General features: G+C 44.9%; 1 protein-coding gene across 6 annotated transcripts in view; it reads right to left on the bottom strand.

Moving 5' to 3' along the window:
• The window catches only part of BCAS3 (BCAS3 microtubule associated cell migration factor), a 454,783-nt gene that overhangs the window by 326,899 nt on the left and 105,044 nt on the right, over positions 1 to 22,840 (bottom strand). For all 6 annotated transcript variants that reach the window (XM_083714443.1, XM_083714445.1, XM_083714447.1 and 3 more), the window contains exon 14: positions 3,810 to 3,943. In XM_083714443.1, coding sequence (XP_083570569.1) covers positions 3,810 to 3,943 — 134 coding nt within the window. The remainder of the gene's footprint in view (positions 1 to 3,809; positions 3,944 to 22,840) is intronic.

The following is a 22,840-nucleotide window of genomic DNA, read 5'->3' as shown; positions in this document are numbered from 1 at the left end:
TCGATCCAGCTGCCTGCGGAGATCATCTGTTAGGGCGACCAGAGCCGTCTCGGTCCCATGACCAGCGCGGAAGCCGGACTGGAATGGATCCAGAGCCGATGTTTCATCCAGAAACCTACCAAGCTGTTCAGCAACCGCTCTCTCAATCACCTTACCCAGGAATGAAAGATTCGAAACCGGGCGGTAATTGGATAGATCTAAGGGATCTAATGATGTTTTCTTTAAGAGCGGGCGCACCACTGCCTCCTTCAGTTGCCCTGGGAATGTCCCGGTGCCAAGGGACAGATTGATGATATCCCCCAGGGGGGCCCGCTCCTCGTCTGGACACGCTCTAATCAGCCAGGACGGGCACGGGTCGAGAGGACAGGTGGTGGGCTTTCCAGCTCGGAGGAGTCTGTCCACATCGGCTGGGGATATCCAGTCAAAGTGGTCCAATACTGAACCCGAGGACAGTCGAGGGGCCTCCAGTTCCTTTATTGTATCCAAATTGGCAGGGAGGTCATGGCGGAGCAACAAGACCTTCTCCGCAAAAAAGCTCGCAAATGCCTCACAGCTGTGTGTCAAATTGTTATTTAAATTTGGCTGTCCTTCGAGGGACGTTAAAGACCGAATTATACTAAATAATTGCGCCGGGCGAGAGCTAGCGGATGCAATGGAGGCCGAGAAGTAGGACTTCTTAGCGGCCTTCACTGCCGTCTCGTAGGTTTTCATAAAAACCCTATAAGATGTTCTTGAAGCTCCGTCACGGGCACCCCGCCATATTCGCTCTAGCTGTCTGAGGTCCCGCTTCATTTTCCGGAGCTCCTCGGTAAACCAGGGAGCCCGGTTTCTGCGGGGTCGCAGAGGGCGCTTAGGTGCGATCTCATTGATGGCTGCCAGGAGCTGGGTATTCCAGGCCTCAACAAGCTCAGTCAGTGAGTCGCCAGGGGGAGAAAGGTCCCGCAAGGCTTGACGGAATCTATCAGGGTCCATCAGCCTCTGCGGGTGAGCCCAAATTGGCTCGCCACCCAAGCAGGGTGGGGGTGGAACGTCAATCCTGGCTTTCAGAGCATAGTGATCAGACCATGGCACTTTCATCGAAGGAAACATGATCACATCTATACCGATGCCAAAGATCAAATCCAGCGTGTGGCCTGCTTGGTGTGTGGGGCCCGAAACAAACTGGGAGAGCCCTAGTGTCGCCATGGAAGACACCAGGTCCAGAGCCTGTGAGGAGGGAGTGACATCAGCATGGATGTTGAAGTCCCCCAATACCAATAGGTTAGGGAACTCCAAGGCCCAGCTGGCTACCGCCTCCAGCAGGCCTGACAGGGTGGCTGCTGGTGCGCTAGGTGGCCGGTACACCAGCCAGACAGCCAAGCTCACCTCGGAGCCCCACACTAGGCCAACACATTCAATGCCGGGGATCGATGGCGATGGTAGAGCCCTGAAAGAACAATCTTCCCGGATTAATAACGCCACCCCTCCCCCCCCGGCCCACAGTCCGCGACTGGTGGAGGACGGAGAAACCCGGGGGCGCCATCTCTCGTAAGGTAACAGTATCCCCTTCGCGCACCCAGGTCTCAGTCACACATGCCAGGTCAACCCCCTGCGAGGTGAAGAAATCTCGCAGGGTGGCGGTTTTGTTGCCTATAGACCTGGCATTGCACAACACCAGTGACGGAGGTGAGTAATCCTTGCTCACCCTACCCTCGTCTCTCGGGATGGGGCGCAGATTGGAAGGGGTACGAGCATATCCGTATCTCGATCCCCTTCGCCTATGACATCTGCCCCCACCGCCATACCTCCCTCGCCCCTCCACAGTAGGAATCCCAAGCCTGGTTCTCCAGCTCGAACTAGTTGCTTCCGGACCAAAACTACTGTAATTTCCTCTAGACAGAGCTCCGCCTGAAGACAGTCTACAACAATCAGATCATGCAGAACAAAGCCACCAGCCTGTTTCTGCATCAGTAATACTGGCCCCAAGCTCAGCGTACTGGCTTTAACCTTCAAAAGCTCTGAACTGTTTGCAACAGCATATTTGTTGGAATGTCAACACCTTTATGAGTCTCCCAAGGCCATATGATTGGCCTCAGAAGGCCTGCACTCTGTGGCATTAAAAAAAGTGAGGTTGGTGACTACCAGGTTCAGTGGTGCCCAAACTTCTGTAACTCCCACGAAAACTTGATTTGTCTCCCTCATTTCATATTTTTAAACAAGCCCTAAAGACCTTTCCATTTTTCCACTCCTTTCTGTCTGGTCTTTGACCGCAATAAAGATGGATTGATTTTTCATTTTTTCACTCCTTTGACTGACCTATTGCTAGCTTCTATCTGTTTAAATTTGCTGCTGGTTCTAGCAATCTTTCTTATTGTTAATGGACTTTGAAATTATGTAATACTCTTTATTTGCCATATCATATCAGATAAAAAACAAAGTAACAACTACTAAGACAACTAATCATTAATAGTTTCATTAATTAATAGTTATAAGCCATTGTAACCATGAGAATTTTCAGCTACCTAAAATTAAATCCAATTGTCTTAAAGAGAAAATAAATGCATATATACCTATCGTTCAAATAATTCCCATGACGAATAAGGTTGAACTATGTCATAAGCTTTATTCCAATATTGAATAAAGAAACACCATTTCCCAATAAATAGGTGGTTGTGCTGCTTTCCCTCTCTCATGCCGATCAAATTCAAAAGTTTGAGAAGACCAGATATTGGACTACAACTCCCATCATCCCTGATCATTGGCCATGCTGCCTGGGGCTGATGGGAGCTGTAGTACATCTAAGCATCTGGAGGTACCACACTGGCTATCCCTGGTCTATTCAAAATTATTAACTAGAGGTCACCACATTGGCTGCCCATGATGTAATAGGATTTCAACCTACAATAGTAGCAATAAGCCAACAAACAATTTCAATACCATCCATTGGTTTCTCTGGAGAATTTTAAAAGGGCGCTCTTTGAAAAGGTGGCAATAATCTGTTCCCCAAGGGGTATGTAACATTCCAGAAGTGCCAAGGCAATCATTGCTTCATTGGACAAGCATTTTGAAATCAGGTCAGCTGAGAGAAGAGGCACCAATACACCAGAATCTTCTACACTAACCTTTTGCCATTACAGTTTGCTTGTTTGACATTCCAGTCATGTGACAGTGAGGATGGACAGTTTTGGCTTCTGTTTTTCTTTCTTTTTTTCAATCTTAAATCCAGTTCTCTACATTTCCATGTCAGTTAGCGAATTTTTTAAAAAATGAAGATTCATCAACATTTTAGTGCAGACATCTCCCAACATACACATTTCTGCATAGCAATTTTCCCTAATATAATGGACTTTTGTATGCTATTTACACTAATATATACATTTAAATGCAACCTCTACCCTAGTACATGGGGGTTTTTTTTTGCATGTATTACTTAACTGGTGAACTGGATTGCAAAATTCAGAGAAGAGTAAATTTCAAAGGATGACATTGGTTCGGCTTGCATATTGTTTCACAAAGTGTGAATGAGGTAGGTTCGCCTTTAAATGCAAGCTGGATCTAATTTCCCTCCCGTTCTTAACACTGACCCACCAAACCCAATGCTCATAATTTGCAAACTGTTGGTTTGTGGGACTTGAGAGTGCAAACGCAGCCGCATTTTATCATCTTGTTAAACACACACACTCACAAATCTGTTAGAAAAACACATGAATCCATCTTAAATGGCCTTCCTCTGACTTGACTGCAAGACAAGCAATTTCCAAGGACACCCACATTGATTCCTCCAATTGCCAAGTCAGATAAAAAGCCTTGTGGTTTCTTATGCAACTTACTTTGGCTTCGGTCTCCCCGCGGTGTAACGTGTACAAGTGATGGACGGCACTTTGCGAAGACGACCAGGGGTGGGTCAGAATTTGGAAAACATGGAAATCGTGGCCCAGCGTGTCTGTCGTAACCAGTAGCATACCTGGAAGAAAGGAAACAAGGGGAATCAGAGACACTCAGAACAGGGGGTTAATTTTTTATGATCTGTGGTCAAAACAAATAAATACTTTTGGATCTGATCTGAACGGACACCAAGAAAGAAGTTCTTAGCCTGTATTCTGTGCAAATGAAACACATTGAAATAAATTGCTTATGTTACTTACTTACTTACTTACTTACACACACACACACACACACACACACACACACGATGGGATAATCTGCCATTATCAGTTTCTCTCCGTTTCTCATTTTCCCCATCTTGAATTTACGTCTCCACATTTCCACATCAGGCTGCATATTTTTTAAATGAAAATTGATTGGCATTTTGATCATGCACATTTCTGCTAATACCGACATTTTTGTGTGCAATTTTGCCCAACATACACATTCCCCCCCCCCCAAAAAAAACAATTCCCCCCCTAATACAATGCATTTTTGTACACGTTACTTGGCTGGAGAACCGCGCTGTGAAATTTGAGAAGTATGCATTTTGAAGCACAACTTTGTTTCATTTCAGGTGGTTTCAGAAACTGCAATTATTATTATTATTGTCAGAAACTGCAAATTAGGTAGATTTGCCTTTAAATGTGAAGTGAGTTAAATCCCCCATTCCTACCCCCTCCTCCCGACCCTATCATCTCACTTCCATTTTACACACAGCAGTCAGAGCAATATAGAGAGGCCAGGACTAAATTTTATTCTTTGAATAAGAATCAAAGTCTCTTTTTAAAAAAACAAACAAACTTGTTTTTCATCTGTGCAATACTAGGGGGGGGATGCTGATTTAACAATGCACATTTGCTTGGAAGCAAGTCCCATTATGTTCAATGGAGTTTACTCACAAGTAAGAGTGCATAAGATTACAGCCTGTCATCATCATCACCATCATTATTATTTATACACCCCCTTCATCTGTAGATCTCAGGGCAGTTCACAACATAGCAAGACACCAATGAAACTGATTCGTAGCACAAGCCCCTAACTGTGTCTACTGAGACATAAGTCCTATTGAACTGAATGGGGCTTACTCTCAAGTAAGAGGGATTAGGCCTGAAGCCTAATCAGGCCCTGAAGTCAAAACAAAAAAAATTCCTTCCAGTAGCACCTTAAAGACCAACTAAGTTGGTCTTTAAGGTGCTACTGGAAGCAATTTTTTTTTGTTTTGACTATGGCAGACCAACACGGCTACCTATCTGTAACAGGCCCTGAAGGTCTAACTTGTGCTTTTATCTTTCTTCTTTTCAATGGCGTCATGGGGTCACAAGATGCACATTTTCAAGCTTTGCTTAAAGTGAGGGGTGAGGAAGGGTATGTACTGTGCAAAGTTCTAGTGTGAGACTCTCTTCCGTTAGGGATTTGGGGCATTCCATAGCAAAAAGTGAAAGCTGCAGAAGCAGAAAGCGTTATGGAAGATGTGATTTATTTCCCCAAGTTGTGTTGAGCTTCACGCCACAGCCAGGCCTGCAATTAAGTCTTTTCTTTCTTTCTTTTTGCGACTGCGTTTAGTCTCCTCCAAATGCTACATAATTACTGGGCAGAGGGTAAGTGAGTTGTCGGTGACTTTTGGAACACACAAAATTGCTGTCAACTGTGCAGAAGAAAACCATTCTTACTGTTTGAATTTGGCCTCCAAAATCTTCTGGCCCCCTTTTCTCCACAGATCCGAAGAGTCCTGATTTCCTCCCCTCTCCGCTTGCAAAAACAGACGCAAGCACGCACACTCTCTCACGTGCAAGTGTGTGGCAGCCAACCCCAGGAGTAGTGGGACCGTTTAACTGTCCGCTGTCCCAGTCTGATCTACTATGTTGAAAGCAACCTGTCCCGGGAAGCCTAGATTTTAGCAGAGTCTGACTGGATGTGCCACAAGCACCAGTCTTTTAAGAAAAAGCTTGGAGACTGTAGTGGAACACAGCTGGACCAAAATGGGTTCCACATTTAAATAAAGGGAATTAACATTCTGCACCTAGAAACTTGAGGTTTACATATATTATACATATATCTCCCTAAATTATCTAACCCTGGCACAAATTATTCAGTAAATTTGCCCAACTTAATTTATTCTGCAAAATGTAGTCCGTCATGAGGCAGACTATGCAGAGAAATAAAGGGCCACAGCTCAGTGACAGAGCATTTGCTTTGCGTGCGTAAGATCCAAGGTTCAATCTCTGGCATCTCATGGTTGGGATGGGAGAGACCCCTGCCATAAACCCTAGAGAGCTGCTGCCAGTCAGTGTAAACAATACAGAGATGGATGAACCATTGATTTGTGTTCCAAAGCTCTCAAGAAGGACAGCACCACCACCATCGGAATAATTCTGTCAACCTTCTCGCTTTTGTTTCAAGGCATTGCCCACATGCTTTCAAAATCTCTCTGCAGCAATGAGGGCTAGAAGCTTTAAAAAAGGACATCCGATATGGTGTCCCTGGTGTCAAATTCTGCACTTTTCCTGTGCTCCTGTAGCATTTCCAAAGACCCAGACAGAAGGAAATGTGGTGGTCAGAGGTGGTCTCTCTTATATATTAAGCTCAAGTGACTTCAGCCTTTCCTAGTCAAGACCACCATGCTGACTCCACATTAATTATTTCTTGGTTGTCAAAAGACAAAATACATCCAACCAGATGTTTGAGAGGCTTCCATCCAGATGTACCATCTGGGAAGCCTGAGTTTCCTTGGCTAATGATTCAGATTCAAGGATGCTCTCAGATATACAGCCTCAGATATACAACCTGTGGGTGCCAGGAAAAGCATCTTAGGGCACACCTGAATCCACAGGATCCATGTTGGCAACCCATGTGTAGCGCTATGGTTACCAAAGTGTGGTCTGGGGAGCCCTTTGTGTTTTCCCCCTCCATGAGACCAACGATGGAGGACAAATTTCTTGGAAAGACGGGTTGCCCACACACTGCTGATCTTTCTCAGAAACTAAGTACTATTGGGTGTTAAGGGTTGTACTGTTGACTGACAGAAAGTAAGTAAGAGCAAAGTACTATTGTAAGACTGTCAGAAAGTAAGAGCAAAGTACTGACAGAAAGTAAGAGCAAACTAAGTACTATTGGGTGTTAAGGGTTGTACTGTTGACTGACAGAAAGTAAGAGCAAAGTCTGAACCAGGGGTTCCCAAACTATGGCTTCATTCAGTATGGATTTGTGATTTAAAAAGGGAGACAGCAGATTCATTGTGTCGAATATTCACATTTATTTTTAATTGCATCGTCGTTGTTTCTTTTATTTCTTGAATTGCATTTATTCCATTTACTGCAGTCGAGTTATAATACAATAAAGTGCACTATATAAGAAATAGAAGAAGCAAGTAAAAATATGATTTAAAAATCACACAGCATCTAGTGCAGCACGTTACAATTCCTGGAACAGGCAGAAAAATCATTAATTGGTCTGCCAAAGTCCCTCAGCAATTTTCAAGTGGTCCATGGTGGGAAATACTGCTCTAAAGGACGGACGCATGCGCCAGAATGCTTCCCAAGTGAGACAGAGGGTTCTTCTACGGAAGGTAAGTCAATGAAGAATGGAGACCTTGAGGGAGAAATCTTAAAACACCCAGCCCTGCGAGATTGTATTAATGAACCTGGCACAGGCATAGGCACACATGTCCTCCCTGCACTTCATGCAGGATTTTCCTTCTGAACTGCCAGGATTTGGTGGATCTGCCAATCTGGGCTTCTGCTCTTCCCCTCCCCCCTTTTCTTTTCTTTTTGGTAAGCCACAGGAAGTTTGTCAGAGCATCTCTTTCCATTTGCAAAGAGCTTCACGCTGATTTTGGCAAAGTAGACTTAAAATACTGCACCCTTTCTGCTAAGTTACCGTGTCGGAAAGCCACCCATGTCGGAAAGGGAGGTTCTTTCGGTTTTATAGATCACATCCATATGGCGCAACCTTAACTCTGACCTGAGCAAGATTCGTGGAAAGTAAGCCAAGAGGCATTCCTCACAAAGTCTACTGCCCACCCCTCAAAAAAAGGACACAAAAAACTTCACAGCCAGAAGAGTTTGGAACCTTCTGACTGCCCAATCAGGAGGGACGCAAGGAGAAATTATTGTTAAGAGGTTAAGACTGGCTGCCATGATGCCTATAATCGTTGATAGTCAATTTACAAAAGTATTTTTGTTGCCCTAATTACTATCGGAAGGAGGATTCAGAGCACAGTGATGCAACTAGGGAATTTTAGATTTTGGACAATAGTCCAATGGGAACACCCAGGGTGGTTAAAAAAAAAAATTGCATCTATATCCTGCCTTTTTCTCCAAGGAGCTCAAAGTGGTGTGAATGGTTCTTGCCCTACTGCCCACAACAACCCTGTGAGGTAGGTTAGATGGGGATGCAGTGACTGGTCACCCAGTGAGTTTTGTGGCCAAAGGGGGATTTGAACTCTGGTCTCCTAGACCTGGCACTTTAACCACTGCATCACACTGTCTCTGATTTACACACGAGCTAAGTAAACTACAGCTTAGGTCCTCAGATTGTCAGGGGCCTCTAAATAGTCCCCCCCCCCCTTAATACTAAATTTAAAGTTTTACATAATTAGTTAAAAATAATAATTTTTTAAAATATAGCTTATATAATATATAATAGCTTATAATAATAAACACACAATTCTTGAGTAATGCTATGGAACCTCTTAAACTTGACATAGCACAGGGTCTCAGCATAACCTATTACACTCCCATTTTTTAAAGCTGGTAATGTGTGTTCATTTACTTCAAAATGAGGTAAACCAATCCTACTGCATTTTTCTACCCCCTACTGATTTTGCCCTGGACGTCTGCTGTAAAGTCCTTCCCTAATGCTACCACTGCTAGAGCATGGCTATGTTCTTGAAGGAGAGAGGATTTCGGAGATAGGGGATGGTTTAATTCACACTAGCTCCCACAGTGTCCAATGGGATAGAAGAAACAGGCTGCAATCTAGGAGAATGGTTGGTAAGGGGACAAAACTGGCTTCTTATCCCAAACACTGGGGTGGGAATGAGGTTCAGGAAATAACACTACATTCCCACCCCCCAAAATATGATAATGTGATGTCGGATGATGTGTGTATGGCTAACAAACACACTGGCAAAACTGCTGAAGTCAGTTATATCCTCTGCGCAATATATACTCAAGCTTGCAGTGAAGTCTGCTCTGGGACACACACACACTCTAATATGTTTTCCTGGAATTAGACGTAGGCAACCTTCAAATAACATATATCTAAACCATTAAACATGTTCACTAAGGAAAACTGTAGGCATCCGATTGGGGCCACCCACGTTAAAAAGCTGGCGTTCTTTAGGGTCCCCTTGTGCCACATGGTGATTCAACCAAGGTGGGGTGGGGGAAAGAGAGGGGTGGATTGCCATGGAAAATGGGCCCGCTTCACCCCCATAAAGCTAAGCCTTAATGCAAGAATGCAAAGGACTCTCAGTGAAACTGTAAAAAGGTATCACCGCACTGCCAAGAGAGGAATTCACTGAACAAGCACATCCATCAACATTAAAAACCCGTGCCCGAGATTCACAGATTCAATGGCTATACGTTGCTTGCACAGGGTCCCAGGTTCAAACCCTGGCATCTTCAGCTAGGACTGGGAAAGGCTGACTAAAACCCAGGAGAACAGCTGCCAGCCATTGTCAAAAATACTGAGCTAGATGAGCCAAGTGTCTGACTCAGCATAAGGCAGCTTATTGGACTTCCCAGCAGCTGCCTCTCTGAGCTTTCTTGGACCACCTGGAAGGAGAGGAGAGAGAGATTGTAGCCTCCAGTGGCAACCAAAGGACCTTTGCCACACAGGTTATCAACTGAATCCTGTGCAGCCAGCAACTGACCAAGGAATGTGCCACAGCCAGAACTTTTAACTCGGTGCTTTCCAAGCAACTGAGTCCATTTGCACTTTCAACCGTCAGTCCTCAAATCACTGTGCTTCTTCACACAGCATAGGTAGTTAAAACTATGGAACTTGCTCCCACAGGTGTCAGTGATGTCCACTAACGTCAATGAATTTTTAAAAAGGATTAGATGAATTCATGGAGAAGGCCCTAGATGGCTAGTAGCCATGATAGCTGTGCTTTGCCTCCCGTCAGAGACAGTAATGCTTTTGAATACTAGTTGCTGGAAACTGCAGGAGGGGAGAGGGACTAGATGAGTCATTGGTTTGATCTAGTGGGCTCTTCTTATGTTCCCTTGTAGAAGATAACTGTAACTGTAATTTAATGAATGGTTCGCAACATGTTCTGAACACCTTCAACAACCAGAGGAAATCCTTCAACTATGTGAAGAAAGAGGCACAGCTGCATCTCCTATCTTGAATTCCATGAATGGAGCAGCGACCGGTGAGTTTTCAGTCACGCTCAGATATGTGGCTCCACCAGCTGTGGAATGCTAAAAGGAGCTGCTGCTGTCCCTCTTCTGAACTGCTGGGAACACTTTCCCCAGATGAAAATATCTGAAATGAATTGGAGGCTCTCGGATAAATTACCATTGCGCCATATGGGTTCTGCCTGTTGCCTTTTCCCTGCTGTTGCTGAGAAGAGACCCCTCCCAGAGGTGCAGTTTCCAGCATCCTTAACAAATGGCAGTTACCAGGATACTTTGGAGGAAGACATAGACTGTTAAAGTGGTATAAAAGTTGCTTTGAATGCATTGTGTGCATGTGACCATAGTATTCCAAACCATCTCCCCACCCATTCAAGAAACACACACACAATTAAAAAAAACTATTAAGTGGCATTCTGTGGTCTATACATACCATGCAGAGTTGCAGATCCATAAATTAAATTGACACAAGTAAATGAGCCACATGGAGTGGCATCCTTAGCAGCAACCCAGCAGGCTACGCAGTACCTGTGCCACTCTTAGAAAACGTGAGGTGTGCCTCCCTGACGCGAGGAAGTTGAATGTGCTCAGCTACCTGTGATTTTAACTCGGTCCATATGGCGCACCCGAGATGCAAGTTCTGAAGAAGGATGTCTCTTCTCCTTGCCTTTTTAATGGTTTTAACAGTAATCATTTGGCTTGTTGAAAGAGTAAAGAGATGGATGGTGATACGGCAGCTGCGGGAGGAAAAGGGAGTCCTCTTTCCAAGAGAGAGATGGATGGCATCCGATCTGGCCCTTCGCCTGCCTAACAGAGGAGTCTGCTGTGTGTCACCATGTTCAAATAAGAGGCTTTCATCAAGTGAGGACCTATGTTAACTTTGGCTGCCATCCAGCGCCCTGTAAGAGTGCATAAGGACCATTTCCCAGGCTAAGGTTCCAAAACACTGCTAGGATCAGTGCAGATTCAAACCAGGAGCTTTTTGTCTGAACACTGATGATCCTTGTGGAGAGTTGCCAGGTCCCAGTAGGGTTACCAGATCCTAAGGGGCTGGGGATGAACCTGGAAACCAAGGAGTGCTACTTCAAAGGTCAGGTGGAGCTTAGTGAGGACAGAGGAATGAACTACCTGATCCAGGAGCCTTATAGAAGAACCTCATGAACAAGAAGGCAGTTAATGGCAAAGTGCTGTTGCTTTCCTCCCAGCACCCTTGTGATTTTAGCACTTTACCAAAGAGATCCTATGAAGGAAGACTAAATCCTAAAAATTCAAATCCTTCTTTTACAACAAAAGAAAGTATTTATTCACAGTTAAAACCGTAGAATGCACTTCCACAAGAAGTAGAAATGGCCATCGATTTGGATGGCTTTAGAAGAGGATTAGACAAAACCATGAAAAATAAGGCTATCAATGGCTGCTAAGCACTTCAGCTAAGTTCTGTCTCCAGCGCTGGAGGCCTTTGAATACCAGTTACTGGGAACCACTAGTAGGGAGAGTTCCTGTTATGCTCAAGTCCTTCTTGGGGGCAGGGGGATTCCTGTAAGCATCTGATTGGCCACTGTGGGAACAAAATGCAGACTAGATGGGCCATTAGCCTGATCCAGTGAAACTCCTCTTATGTTCACCTTACCCTTTACCTTCAGCCCACATGGTGAGTTTTTCATTTGAAAGCACACAGTACAGCTGCATCAGAGTGCAGACTGCATCGAGTTTTGATTCAAAATGGCGATAAGGCAGGAAAGTGTGGTGGTCCGCCAAGGCAGGGCTAACTCAAACAGTCAGCGGAAGAACCACTCTTGGCAATCAGTCTGGTCGACGCAGACTCAGCCACCTGCAGGATTGCAACTCTCCACCACAAGAGCTGTTGATTCAAGGAGTGAAGAGAGATATTTCTTGTAAATCCTTGCCGCATTTGATCTACGGCTCTCGCCTTGCTTCAAGAATTTGCAGTGCGCCCAAGTACATTCTTAGATGATGATTAGCATCTTTAACTGTGTGTGTGTGTGTGAGAGAGAGAGAGAGAGAGAGAGAGCGCTTAATTCCATATTGTTAGTCAAAATAATAAATTGCTGAGGTTTTGGAACCTTTACCTCCTTTCGCACACATGTGTGTATATATTTCTCTTTTTATGTGCTATTTTCCATCTCTCATTACTTCTCACTGAGGAGTTTTGGTTTCCAGCTTTTGTGGCTCAACACTGAAGTTTCTCACTTTGGCTCCCAAACAGCAGAAGTACTTTGTGCAATTCCTTCATGCCTCTTTTGAAGTTCTGAATATACATGGGCAGAGGAACGAAGAACCTAACAATGTGGATTTAGCTTTCAAATAATGGGTTGGCTTTAGGGTTGGGCAAACTATTTGGCTGCTATCCAACTAAGCTATTCTCAAAGGAGAACCCAGAGAAATAGACTGCAGTTAGTTGTGCCCATTGATGGGAGAGTTAGGAGGTCAACAATATCTGGTAGTCACCATATTGGCTCCCCTGATACTAGAAGGAAGGGAGCTGCTAGGTCAGGTGCACTGTTGCCATTTTTGACATCATGTTTCGCATCATGTTGATCTAGTCTGGGCTTGGTCTACCTCTGGCCTGAGTACCAGATCTTAGAATATCCCCTGCCTGAATCCCTGGAGAGTTGCAGCTGCCCATTATGATGGCTAATTCTGAGCTAGATGAAACAATGGTCTGACACAGTGTAAAGAAGTTTCCTACTCCTACGTTCTAGAAGTTCTGGCAGTAGGGACTTGGCAGAACATCAGTCAAAGAGATGTGGTATCCTAGGATAGAAAAAAGTGTAAGAAAAGCCCTATTGGAAAGCCAAAAAAGGTCAAAAGCCAAAGGCTCATGTTCTTGCTGTGGCCACCTTCACGCCTCATCTGGGAAGCCTGCAAGCAGGATGGTGCAACAGTACTCATTCCATGTGCAATACCCAGAAAATAGTATTCAGAGGCATGCTGCCTCCGACTGTGAAGGTAGAACATAGCCATCATAGCTAGTAACCATTGACAACCTCGTCCTCCGTGAATTTTGCAATCCTTTTTCAATACTATCCAAACTGACGGCCTCACTACCTCTTGTGGGAGTGAATTCAAGAGTTTAGTTGTGACCTATGTGAATATAGCTCTTTTACCCAAGTCTTCTCTTAACCCAGTGCTATGTTTGAAGGATACTGTTGCATGTCACCCCAATTTCCAAGGGGTGAGATCCCAGGGTTTCCATGAGCTTACCGAGGGCTCCTTTTGAACAGTAAGGCACAGTGGAAACTATGGTGTCATTACGATTTAAAGTTTATTTAAACATATATACAACCTGAGCCTACGATGGAGTGGGTCACAGTGTCAACACTCCAAGAGGATCTTGCTTCTCCTATAGCCACAGGCCTAGATTCAAACAGCCACCCAAAGTCAGGCTCTGCCTTTCAGACATTATCAGCTTGCTGCCTTTCTTCTCGGTGACATCACACACACACTGTTCAACTGTAAACTCTGGCTTTTGTCTTTCTCACTATCTGCAAGGTGGAGGAGGAGAGCCACACATTTGCCATCTGCCACAGAGCCCCTCTCTTTTGCTTTCTTAATGGCCCATCACCTTTCTTTTGTTTTATTAATGGCCCTTCACCCAGGTGATCACCTCATGAGGAAGCTAGCCTGGTTTATATTTTAACACTTGCTAGGATTATAGGGATTAGAAATCTGGCACCCACAACTCATAACAATACTATACCTGTATTCACAACACACACTTCCACCATGCCTCCATCTGAAACACAAACACTCCCCAACGTATTTTTGGAGGGAATGAGCACCACCCCGCCAGTGGGGAAGGAGAGTAATCATAATCCAAAAATTTTCAGGCCTTCCTGCTTGTTTTTTTAAACTGACATTTGTCCCATTTAGCAGATAACATCTGAAATGAGTTCAAATTCTTGTGTACGTGTAATAACTTGGCAAGAATTTATGAGCCGAGCAGATATTGCCATGTGGACATTTCAAAGCCATTTGTAAAAAGGGGGTGGGGGTTTGCAAGTGAAGTTCAGTTAGCAATTGTTTCCCTCCTCCTCCCTCTCAAATCCACAGAGAAGATGGAAAAATCCCATTCAGGAGGAATTAACTATCCTTCCATGCATGCAAAAGATACAAAGACCTCACACACTCGCACAGCAACAACCACCAAAGTTTGTTACAGTGAGCACTTCCATTGGCTTCAATTTACAGCTTCCCATTTGCAACGCATGCTATCTGGTGAAGGATGAAATAAGGTGCATTTGCATAAAGAAAATAAAGGCTGGTTGGGGATGGGGGAGGAGAAATGCAGAGGGGATAGACATAAAGGGGGGAGTTGGAGAAGGGGGCACAGATGTAGATTGTGGCTTACAAGCTATTTCTGCAGTATCAGAAGACTAAACCAGACTCCGGGCTGGCCATAAACTAAAACCCACGCCCTGAAGCAAGGTGCCAAGCCACAAAAAGAATTTGCGTCAACTGGGAATACAAGGAAGAAGAAGAACTTCTAATTATAGGGCCTGGAAGCGGAAGCCGTGAGTGATTAGGAGTTTAAGCACTGCTGTGTGTTTACTTGGGAGCTTCCTCTCCTCGTTGCCCCCTTGATAGATGAGGTTGGCCTAAAGGGTGGGATTGAAAGTTTGCTGATGAGATGCAGAAAAAGGCTCCAGGACCCGAGCAGGGATGGCGACGGGATAACCGACGGCTTCTGCGGCCGTGTAGCAACATAAGTCTTTTCAACTAGGCGTCAGTTGGTTAGCCCAAGAAGACAAAATTAAAGGGTAGGGAATCTCAGCTGGGTACTTGCAGTTAAAGAAGAGGAAGAGACAGAGAGAGACAGAGAGAAAAGTAAAAAACATATATATAGGAAACCAGCACAGCTCAGATTTCTTAGATACATCCCTATTTATAACACCTCTCTAATTGCTGTGCTGTTGATGAAACCCAGTTAGATGCACATAGTTTTGCCACTGGTTGAGCTGCCAAGAGTAGAATTTTTTTTTTTTAAAAAAGGTTCCTTTGAGTGTTGCCATCTTAGAAAGAAAACACAATCTTTCTTGTGCCTCTAAGGCCAATTGCTTCAATTCAACTGGGTCTACTCTAAGTAGAACCAATGGTACATGCAACCTATTTTAACCTTAACCTCTGTAAGGTTCAAATGTACCAATCCCATGATTCTGTCATCAACACAGCTGAATCTTTACACAGGTGACCTTAAAGTAGCTGGATTGTATTCCATGTTAGTAATACTCAGAGTAGACCTACTAAAAGTAATGAGCAGGACTAACAGGTATATTATTCCAATGGGTACAACTTATTTGGATCCAGTCCCTTGCTTCTACACTGTGTACTGAGACATATGCTAACAAACCACGAGAGAATTGCTTGCATGCTAATGAGAAATTATTTACCTGAGTAATTAAAGTCTCCCAAAAGCTCAAAGTCATGTCTGCATGATATATTGTTCCGGCCTTGCTCCTCTTCCAATTAGCAGTATTTTGCCACACCTTTGCTATAAGGTGTGTCTGGGTCATTCAGATCACTCCTGGTGCAGAATTGCCCCCCTCAAAGGATGTATGTCAAAAACAGTGAATCAAAACAGGGTGGGGCTACTTTGAGAGAGGACCATTTTTTACACAACATGTAATTTATAGAATGCACCACCTCAAAATGTGGTGATGACCACTAGCTTAGCTCAGGATGGGCAGAAAGTAGATCGCAATCTACCAAGCAGATCTCTGGGTGAGTCACAGTAATCTGCACAGGTGTCTGGCTCCAAATTGTTTAGCAATAACGACAATACTTTTTCCCACCTGCTGAAATGAAGAAAGCTTGGGAGGAAAACCAGGAGTGGATTTTTTGTATGTGGGAGGGCTGTGAGCTCAGTTTGGGTACTGACAACGAAAAGGGCTAATGTGTCACTCACACAATACAGAGTTATCTTGTGATATCAAAGCCATCGTCTAAGGCTGCAATCAAACCTACTTCGATCTCAACATTGATCTCAACAGGACTTACTTCTGATGGTTAGGATTGCACTTTAACTCTACACAGCGTGAATGAGGCACCAGCCCTCTCCTGCTATTGCTCCACAGGTAATGAGAATTTTTCTGTTTCTGAACCTGGAAGTTCCATAAGCTTCTGTTGAACTGCAGGGTGGTGTCTCTAATCTACACATGAAGCCCAGTCAAGAATGAAAACACTAGCAGAGAGATGAGTGATGGCTGGGGAGCCAGCCAATGGGATAAAGAAAGGTTAGCTCAAGAAGCAGCTGTTTAGAGAGAAGGAAGAAGATATAGGGGCTACTGAATCCAACAATGACACTGGGTTGGCCTTCTGAGATAATCTGACTCTCCAGGGCTATGGCATGACAGCCCAGTCTCAAACTGCCTGCAGTTATCTCCTCCAAATGGCAAGCTTGGTAATCACTGTCAAATTTGGGCAGAGGGGGATTCCTCTTCAATCACCACAGCACTGACACCCTCACTTAACATAAAGACCATGGAGGCTGGCCCCTTCCTTACAAGAGACATAAAAAAGGTAAAGGTACCCCTGCCCGTACGGGCCAGTCTTGACAGACTCTGGGGTTGTGCGCCCATCTCACTTAAGAGGCCAGGGGCCAGCGCTGTCCGGAGACACTTCCGGGTCACGTGGCCAGCGTGACATCGCTGCTCTGGCGAGCCAGAGCCGCACACGGAAACGCTGTTTACCTTCCCGCTGGTAAGCGGTCCCTATTTATCTACTTGCACCCAGAGGTGCTTTCGAACTGCTAGGTTGGCAGGCGCTGGGACCAAGCAGTGGGAGCGCACCCCGCCGCAGGGATTCGAACCGCCGACCTTTCGATCGGCAAGTCCTAGGCGCTGAGGCTTTAACCCACAGCGCCACCTGCGTCCCTTACAAGAGACATAGCCTAGTGTAGAACTGCTGCTTTGCACCCAGAAGGTCCTAGGTTCAAACCTTGGGCATCTCCAGGAAGGGCTGGAAAAATCTACCTTGCCTGAAAGCCTGGGGAGCTGCTGCCAGTCTGTGTAGAAAATACTGAACATGATGGACCAAGGGAGTTCCCTATATTCATATATGCACATGCACACAAACCCTTTGGGGGATCATAGCACTTGGCTCCAACTGTGAAGTCCATGTGGAAATAAGAAACAGGACTAATTTGCAATGGGGTTTCAATACTGCAAACCTGATACTTTTTGGGTAAAAACCGACCTATCCTGGAACTGTGGTTCAAACAAGCCTGGACCATGCTAGTCTTTATTTTTCACAAATAGCTATGTTGCTGCCAACCTTGTGTCCCCAAATACACACAAATGAATTTGATAATTCACCCAAGAAGAGAATCTGTGAGGCGTTATTGAGGCTTCTCAACGATCTAACAACCCCGCCCCCAACCCCACTTACTTTGATAAATGGGAAAACACTTCTGCGGAGAAAATTCCAATTTAAACTTCTTTAACTATTAACCCAAGACCACCATCGTATTTCAATATACCACATTTAACTAACCAGAGGAATTTCAGCTCTGTTAGAGGTGCAGTCAGGCATCCACAGGGGTACACAGTTTAATCTGTTTTACTGCAGGCCTAACATTAATTTTCCCTGTTATTAATGGGTGGAAAAGCTCTCTCTGAGCCAAAGAGGGGGCTGCTGCTTAAAAATTAGACGTGTTGCCTTTCACAGCTCTCAGCCTGCAGGAGTGACGCCTGTGGAAGGGAAGATCAATTATTTACTACATTACAACGCAAAAACACGTATTTACTGGACACTAGGCTTTTGAAAGTGAACCAGATCTTCCAAGTGCATTTTAATGTCTCAGGTGCTGGACATGTCTCTGGCTGCAAAGAAAATCTAGAGGTCTAGAGGTAGAAGGCAGTGATGGTCACCAGCCTAGATGACTTTAACAAAGGATTAGACAAATTCGTGGAGGAGAGAATTATTGAAGGCTACTAGCCACAATAACTATGCTCTGCCTCCATAGTCGGAGGCACTAATGCTTCTGAGTATCATTTGCTGGAAACCACAGCAGGGGGAAAGTGCTCTTGTGCTTGCATCCTGCTTGCAGGTTTGGCAAAGGCTGGGTTGAGAGGCATCACTTGTGTGATGGACCAACACAATGCCCACCACCATTCCTCTATCCGTCTTCGCAGCTTAAAGTTCTAAGATAAAGCCTGCTTCAGAGGGACTCTCTCCTCTCTTGCAATGAGGCTGTTATGCCACCAGCTTCCTTGTGGGAAGGGTATCAGTCAAGATGAAGCAGCAGGTAAGAACATAAGAAGAGCCCGTGGTCTATCTAGTCCACCATCCTGTTCTCAAAGTGGCCAAGCAGATGCATGTGGGAAAGTGTCCCCCCACTGCTGTGGTTTCCAGAAACTGGTATTCAGAAGCATTTCAGTCTCTGACTGTGGAGGCAGAGCAGAGTCATTGTGGCTAGTAGCCACTGATAGTCTTAGCTTCCATGGTGCCAGTTGGGTACCCAGTCTCCACAGGAACCATCTGCTACCAACTAACCCAAAGTACCCTGGTGACTTTTAATAAGTTGACTTTTGCTGAGTGTGTGTGTGTTTTAATGTAGCTTAATGTTTAGCTGTATCCTGAAAGGCGGGATATAAATAATTGTAATATTAAATAAATAAAATAATATCTTTCCCATTAGCGTTGATCCTTACTCAGCCTGTGGTATTTCCTGTCTCCCTTCCTCTCCCTCTGTCTCCATATTAAGGACTTGGCTTTCAGCCTTTATTCATTCATGCGGTCAGTACACAGTTGGAATGACATCCTAACTTCCTAGTCAGGCCATGGAATCTTCTTCCTTCTTCCCATTCGCACAGAACTCTTGGCCACCTCCCTGCCTCTGCCCCCAAATAATGACCTCCCCACATTAGCTCCTATTTCAGTTGCTTGCCCATTGTCATTATCTGCCCATCAGTGCCTATATCTCAGACAAGAAAGCAAAACTTCTGAGTTAAATATGCAGCTTCACATTGGAGCCCAACTGACTCAGTTTTTGCAAAGATTTTCTGCTGCTCTGAAAGATACCTGCCCCATCTTGGTAATTTCCCAGTGCTTCTTGCTAAAAGCATTTGGTTTTTCATTTCCTCTGCTCTCATTTTCCCATGGTGACATCAAGATGTAATCAAATATGGTTCGCTATTGACCCTTAGGGTCCCTTCGAGATTCTAGGCTGCACTGTGACATCGTTCCATTTGCTGTGTGATCCCTGGTTGGGAATCATAACCTGTATGATTGTTTCTGAAGTGAGGAAGCAACAGTAGCGAAAGGAAATGAGGTGGGGAGGTGACTGTCTGAATGATCAGTGCAAATAAGAAGTGTGGAAAATATTTCTGCACCTTCAAAATTGCTAACTTCTACCTGGAAAACTGAACCTGGAGAATAGTCAGTACGAGATTTAATTCATTGTGAAGCTGCTAAGCGAGGGAAACCACGAGAGCAGTGCTAGTGGCAACACAGAATGTATGTTTATCTACCACTGCACTAATGTTTAACTCAAATCGTAACATTTATAGCTCTGGGTTAAGCTTCGGCATTAAAAATTGAAAGCTGAAATATTGCTTCTGCCACTGGAAGTAATAATCATTCTACTACAAGAGCTACTTCTACAGCAAACGTGCCAAAAAATTACAACAAAGCTCCCCATTATACCATCAAAATTTGTTCTGGGGTAGATGCTGATTGCATTCCCACTAGTCCTTAAATTCCCTTGGGGGTTCCTCAACTGGTGCCCCCCACCTCCCCTTTGCATCCAGCCAGTCCATAAATGTTACTGTGGACTCAAAACCATGCTAGCATATACTGTTTGCATTCACTTGCAGGATTTCCATGCCTCATCTCAGAGAAACATGTGAATTGGGACGATTTCTGCTAATGTTTCCATTTCTGGTGGAATGCTCCAACATCCCTTTCAGCTACTGAGCTATGCTCTCTCCATGACAGGGAACCACAGCACATGCCAGAGCTGGAGCACTGATCTCACTGCAGTGATGGCTGTCGTTTGATGATGCAAGAGGACAGCAAGGCTGTCTGCCAAAACAGCAGTCTAGGCATTGACCTTAACAGTTAGCCTAGAAAAAAAAAAAGTGTTACCAGTCTATTTACCTACTCTGCAGCAGTGCAGCATGATCAGCATCTGAAGTAAAAAGTAACTCCATTCCAGATTGCAAAAACCAACCTCATCACTTGCCTTACTTGCAAACAGGTAACCAACAAAACAAAACAAAAAATTCCTTCCAGTAGCACCTTAAAGACCAACTAAGTCAGTTCTTGGTATGAGCTTTCGTGTGCATGCACACTTCTTCAGATACCAAGTGTGCATGCACACGAAAGCTCATACCAAGAACTGACTTAGTTGGTCTTTAAGGTGCTACTGGAAGGAATTTTTTTTTTTGTTTTGACTATGGCAGACCAACACGGCTACCTATCTGTAACAGGTAACCAACAAGACGGCTGGGGAAAGTCCTATGTAAGGTGCCATCACGTGAGAAAGCTGAAATGTTTGCAGATAGGAAGGGACAAAGGTTTACACATCCTTAGATTTGTGTTTGTGCTGACAGCCACAGCTGGGCACATGTTACGGGGGGCTTCTCAAGTGCTGCCGGCTTGTGGAAAGAACGCGGCTCAGTCGGTCGCATTTTGGTTACGGCAAATAAAAGACTGGCCTTCTGGTGACTCAGTGGAAGTAGTGTGCTGTGCCAGAAAATCTGGGCTATTCCAAAGTTGACTCGGGATGGAAGATTTACTTTGGACACCGAGCTGTCATCTTAACACTCCGCTTGCAAGACCATGCCATGGGTCTGGCTGCCAGAAAATGAAGTGGCTGCGTTCCACTTGTTAGGAAAACTACATCCCTTTCCAGGACTCAACACCTTATTTGCCACATCTGATCAATCCTGGCTAAGGGATTCTGTTACACACACACACACACACACACACACACACACACACACACATTTTGCATTGGCTAAAGGGTAAACAAGCTTTTGGGACCCGTGGACACATTTTGATCTCTGAGTACCACCCCCTCTGGTCTCCTCTCTCCCCTGGATCAGCCCCCAGCCCCACGCCAGAGAGTGAAAAAGAGGAAAGAGAGAGAGCATACACTTTGCTTTCCCAATGGAGCCATGCAATTACAGTGGTACCTTGGGTTAAGAACTTAATTCGTTCCAGAGGTCCGTTCTTAACCTGAAACTGTTTTTAACCTGAGGTACCACTTTAGATAATGGGGCCTCCTGCTGCCGCCATGCCGCCGGAGCATGATTTCTGTTCTCATCCTGAAGCAAAGTTCTTAACCCGAGGTACTATTTCTGGGTTAGCGGAGTCTGTAACCTGAAGCATATGTAACCCAAGGTACCACTGTAATAGAGGTTGATGCTATCAGTAGCTCCTAGTTATGATGAGTATATGCTACCTTTAGGGGAACAGCAGCAGGATAAGGCTATGGCCCTCACGTCCTGTTTGGGGGCTTCCCAAACACATCCTGTTTGGGGGCTACTGGGAGCACGGGATGCTGGACTAAATGGGTCTTTGATCTGATCCAGAAGGATCTTCTTACATAGCAGCATGACAGCACAGGAGTGCATCTACCTGAACCCTTAAGTACCTTCAGTTGCAATTGTCTTACAAAGCTTGTGAATCTTAGATTATCTGTCAGAGCAAACCACGGGAATGTGTAGGGTTGGGAGGAAAAAATGTGTACATATACATTTATTTTCCCCCTCCTGGGGCCCCCTGAAACAAAATTCAAGCGTAGCCAGTTCCTCTGGACTGAAAAGTCCAGATTGTGCGATTCTTATCAGAAATGTGATTTACTGGCAATGTACAGCATGGGGGGGGGGGGTTGAGAGGGAGAAGTGGGGGAGGTTTCTCCTGTTGCGACAATGTTTAAAGTCTGGAGGGGCATGTCATGCGCCACCCATACGGCTCACCACCACCACTCCAGATCACAGCGCCGAGCCAGGGGGTGCCCACTGCCAACACTGTAAATGCTGCCATTAAAATGTTTGTTTTAATTCTGACCTCAGAGTCACAGCTAATAAACAAGAAAGGCAGTGGGAAATTGAAAAACAAACTCAATGCAGCTGTCGGACTGGCTGGTTCACAACAGCATTTTAACGGCGTCCTTTAATTTCAGCTTCTATGAATAGATCCCATACACAGCACGTTGCAAACTGAGCAGCCAAGGAAGCCTTGTCTCCTGTCGCCCCCACCCCAACTCACTGGTATGCTGTACGTGTCCCGTTTACAGCATTTAAAATAAATAAATAGATAGATCCCTCAATCTTGTCCTCTTGTTTCCAGAAGGGCTGAACTAGCTCATGTTTGAGGAAAGTGTCCTATAGCCGATCTGAACTGATTTACCTAACTATGCAGCCTTGAGAGTCTTTGTGGGGGAACCACTATGTAGCTCTGCGTAGGGAGGTTTTTAAAGCGTGATGTCCTACTGTGGTTTTATAGTTTGCTGGAAGCCGCCCAGAGTGGCTGGGGCAACCCAGTCAGATGGGCAGCAGATAAATAATTATTATTGTTTCAATTGTTATTATTATGACTATTTT

Source organism: Podarcis gaigeae (assembly GCF_964106915.1).
Source record: "Podarcis gaigeae genome assembly, chromosome: 15".
NCBI classification, from domain to species: Eukaryota; Metazoa; Chordata; class Lepidosauria; order Squamata; family Lacertidae; genus Podarcis; species Podarcis gaigeae.
This window is presented reverse-complemented; position numbering and strand designations above follow the sequence as displayed.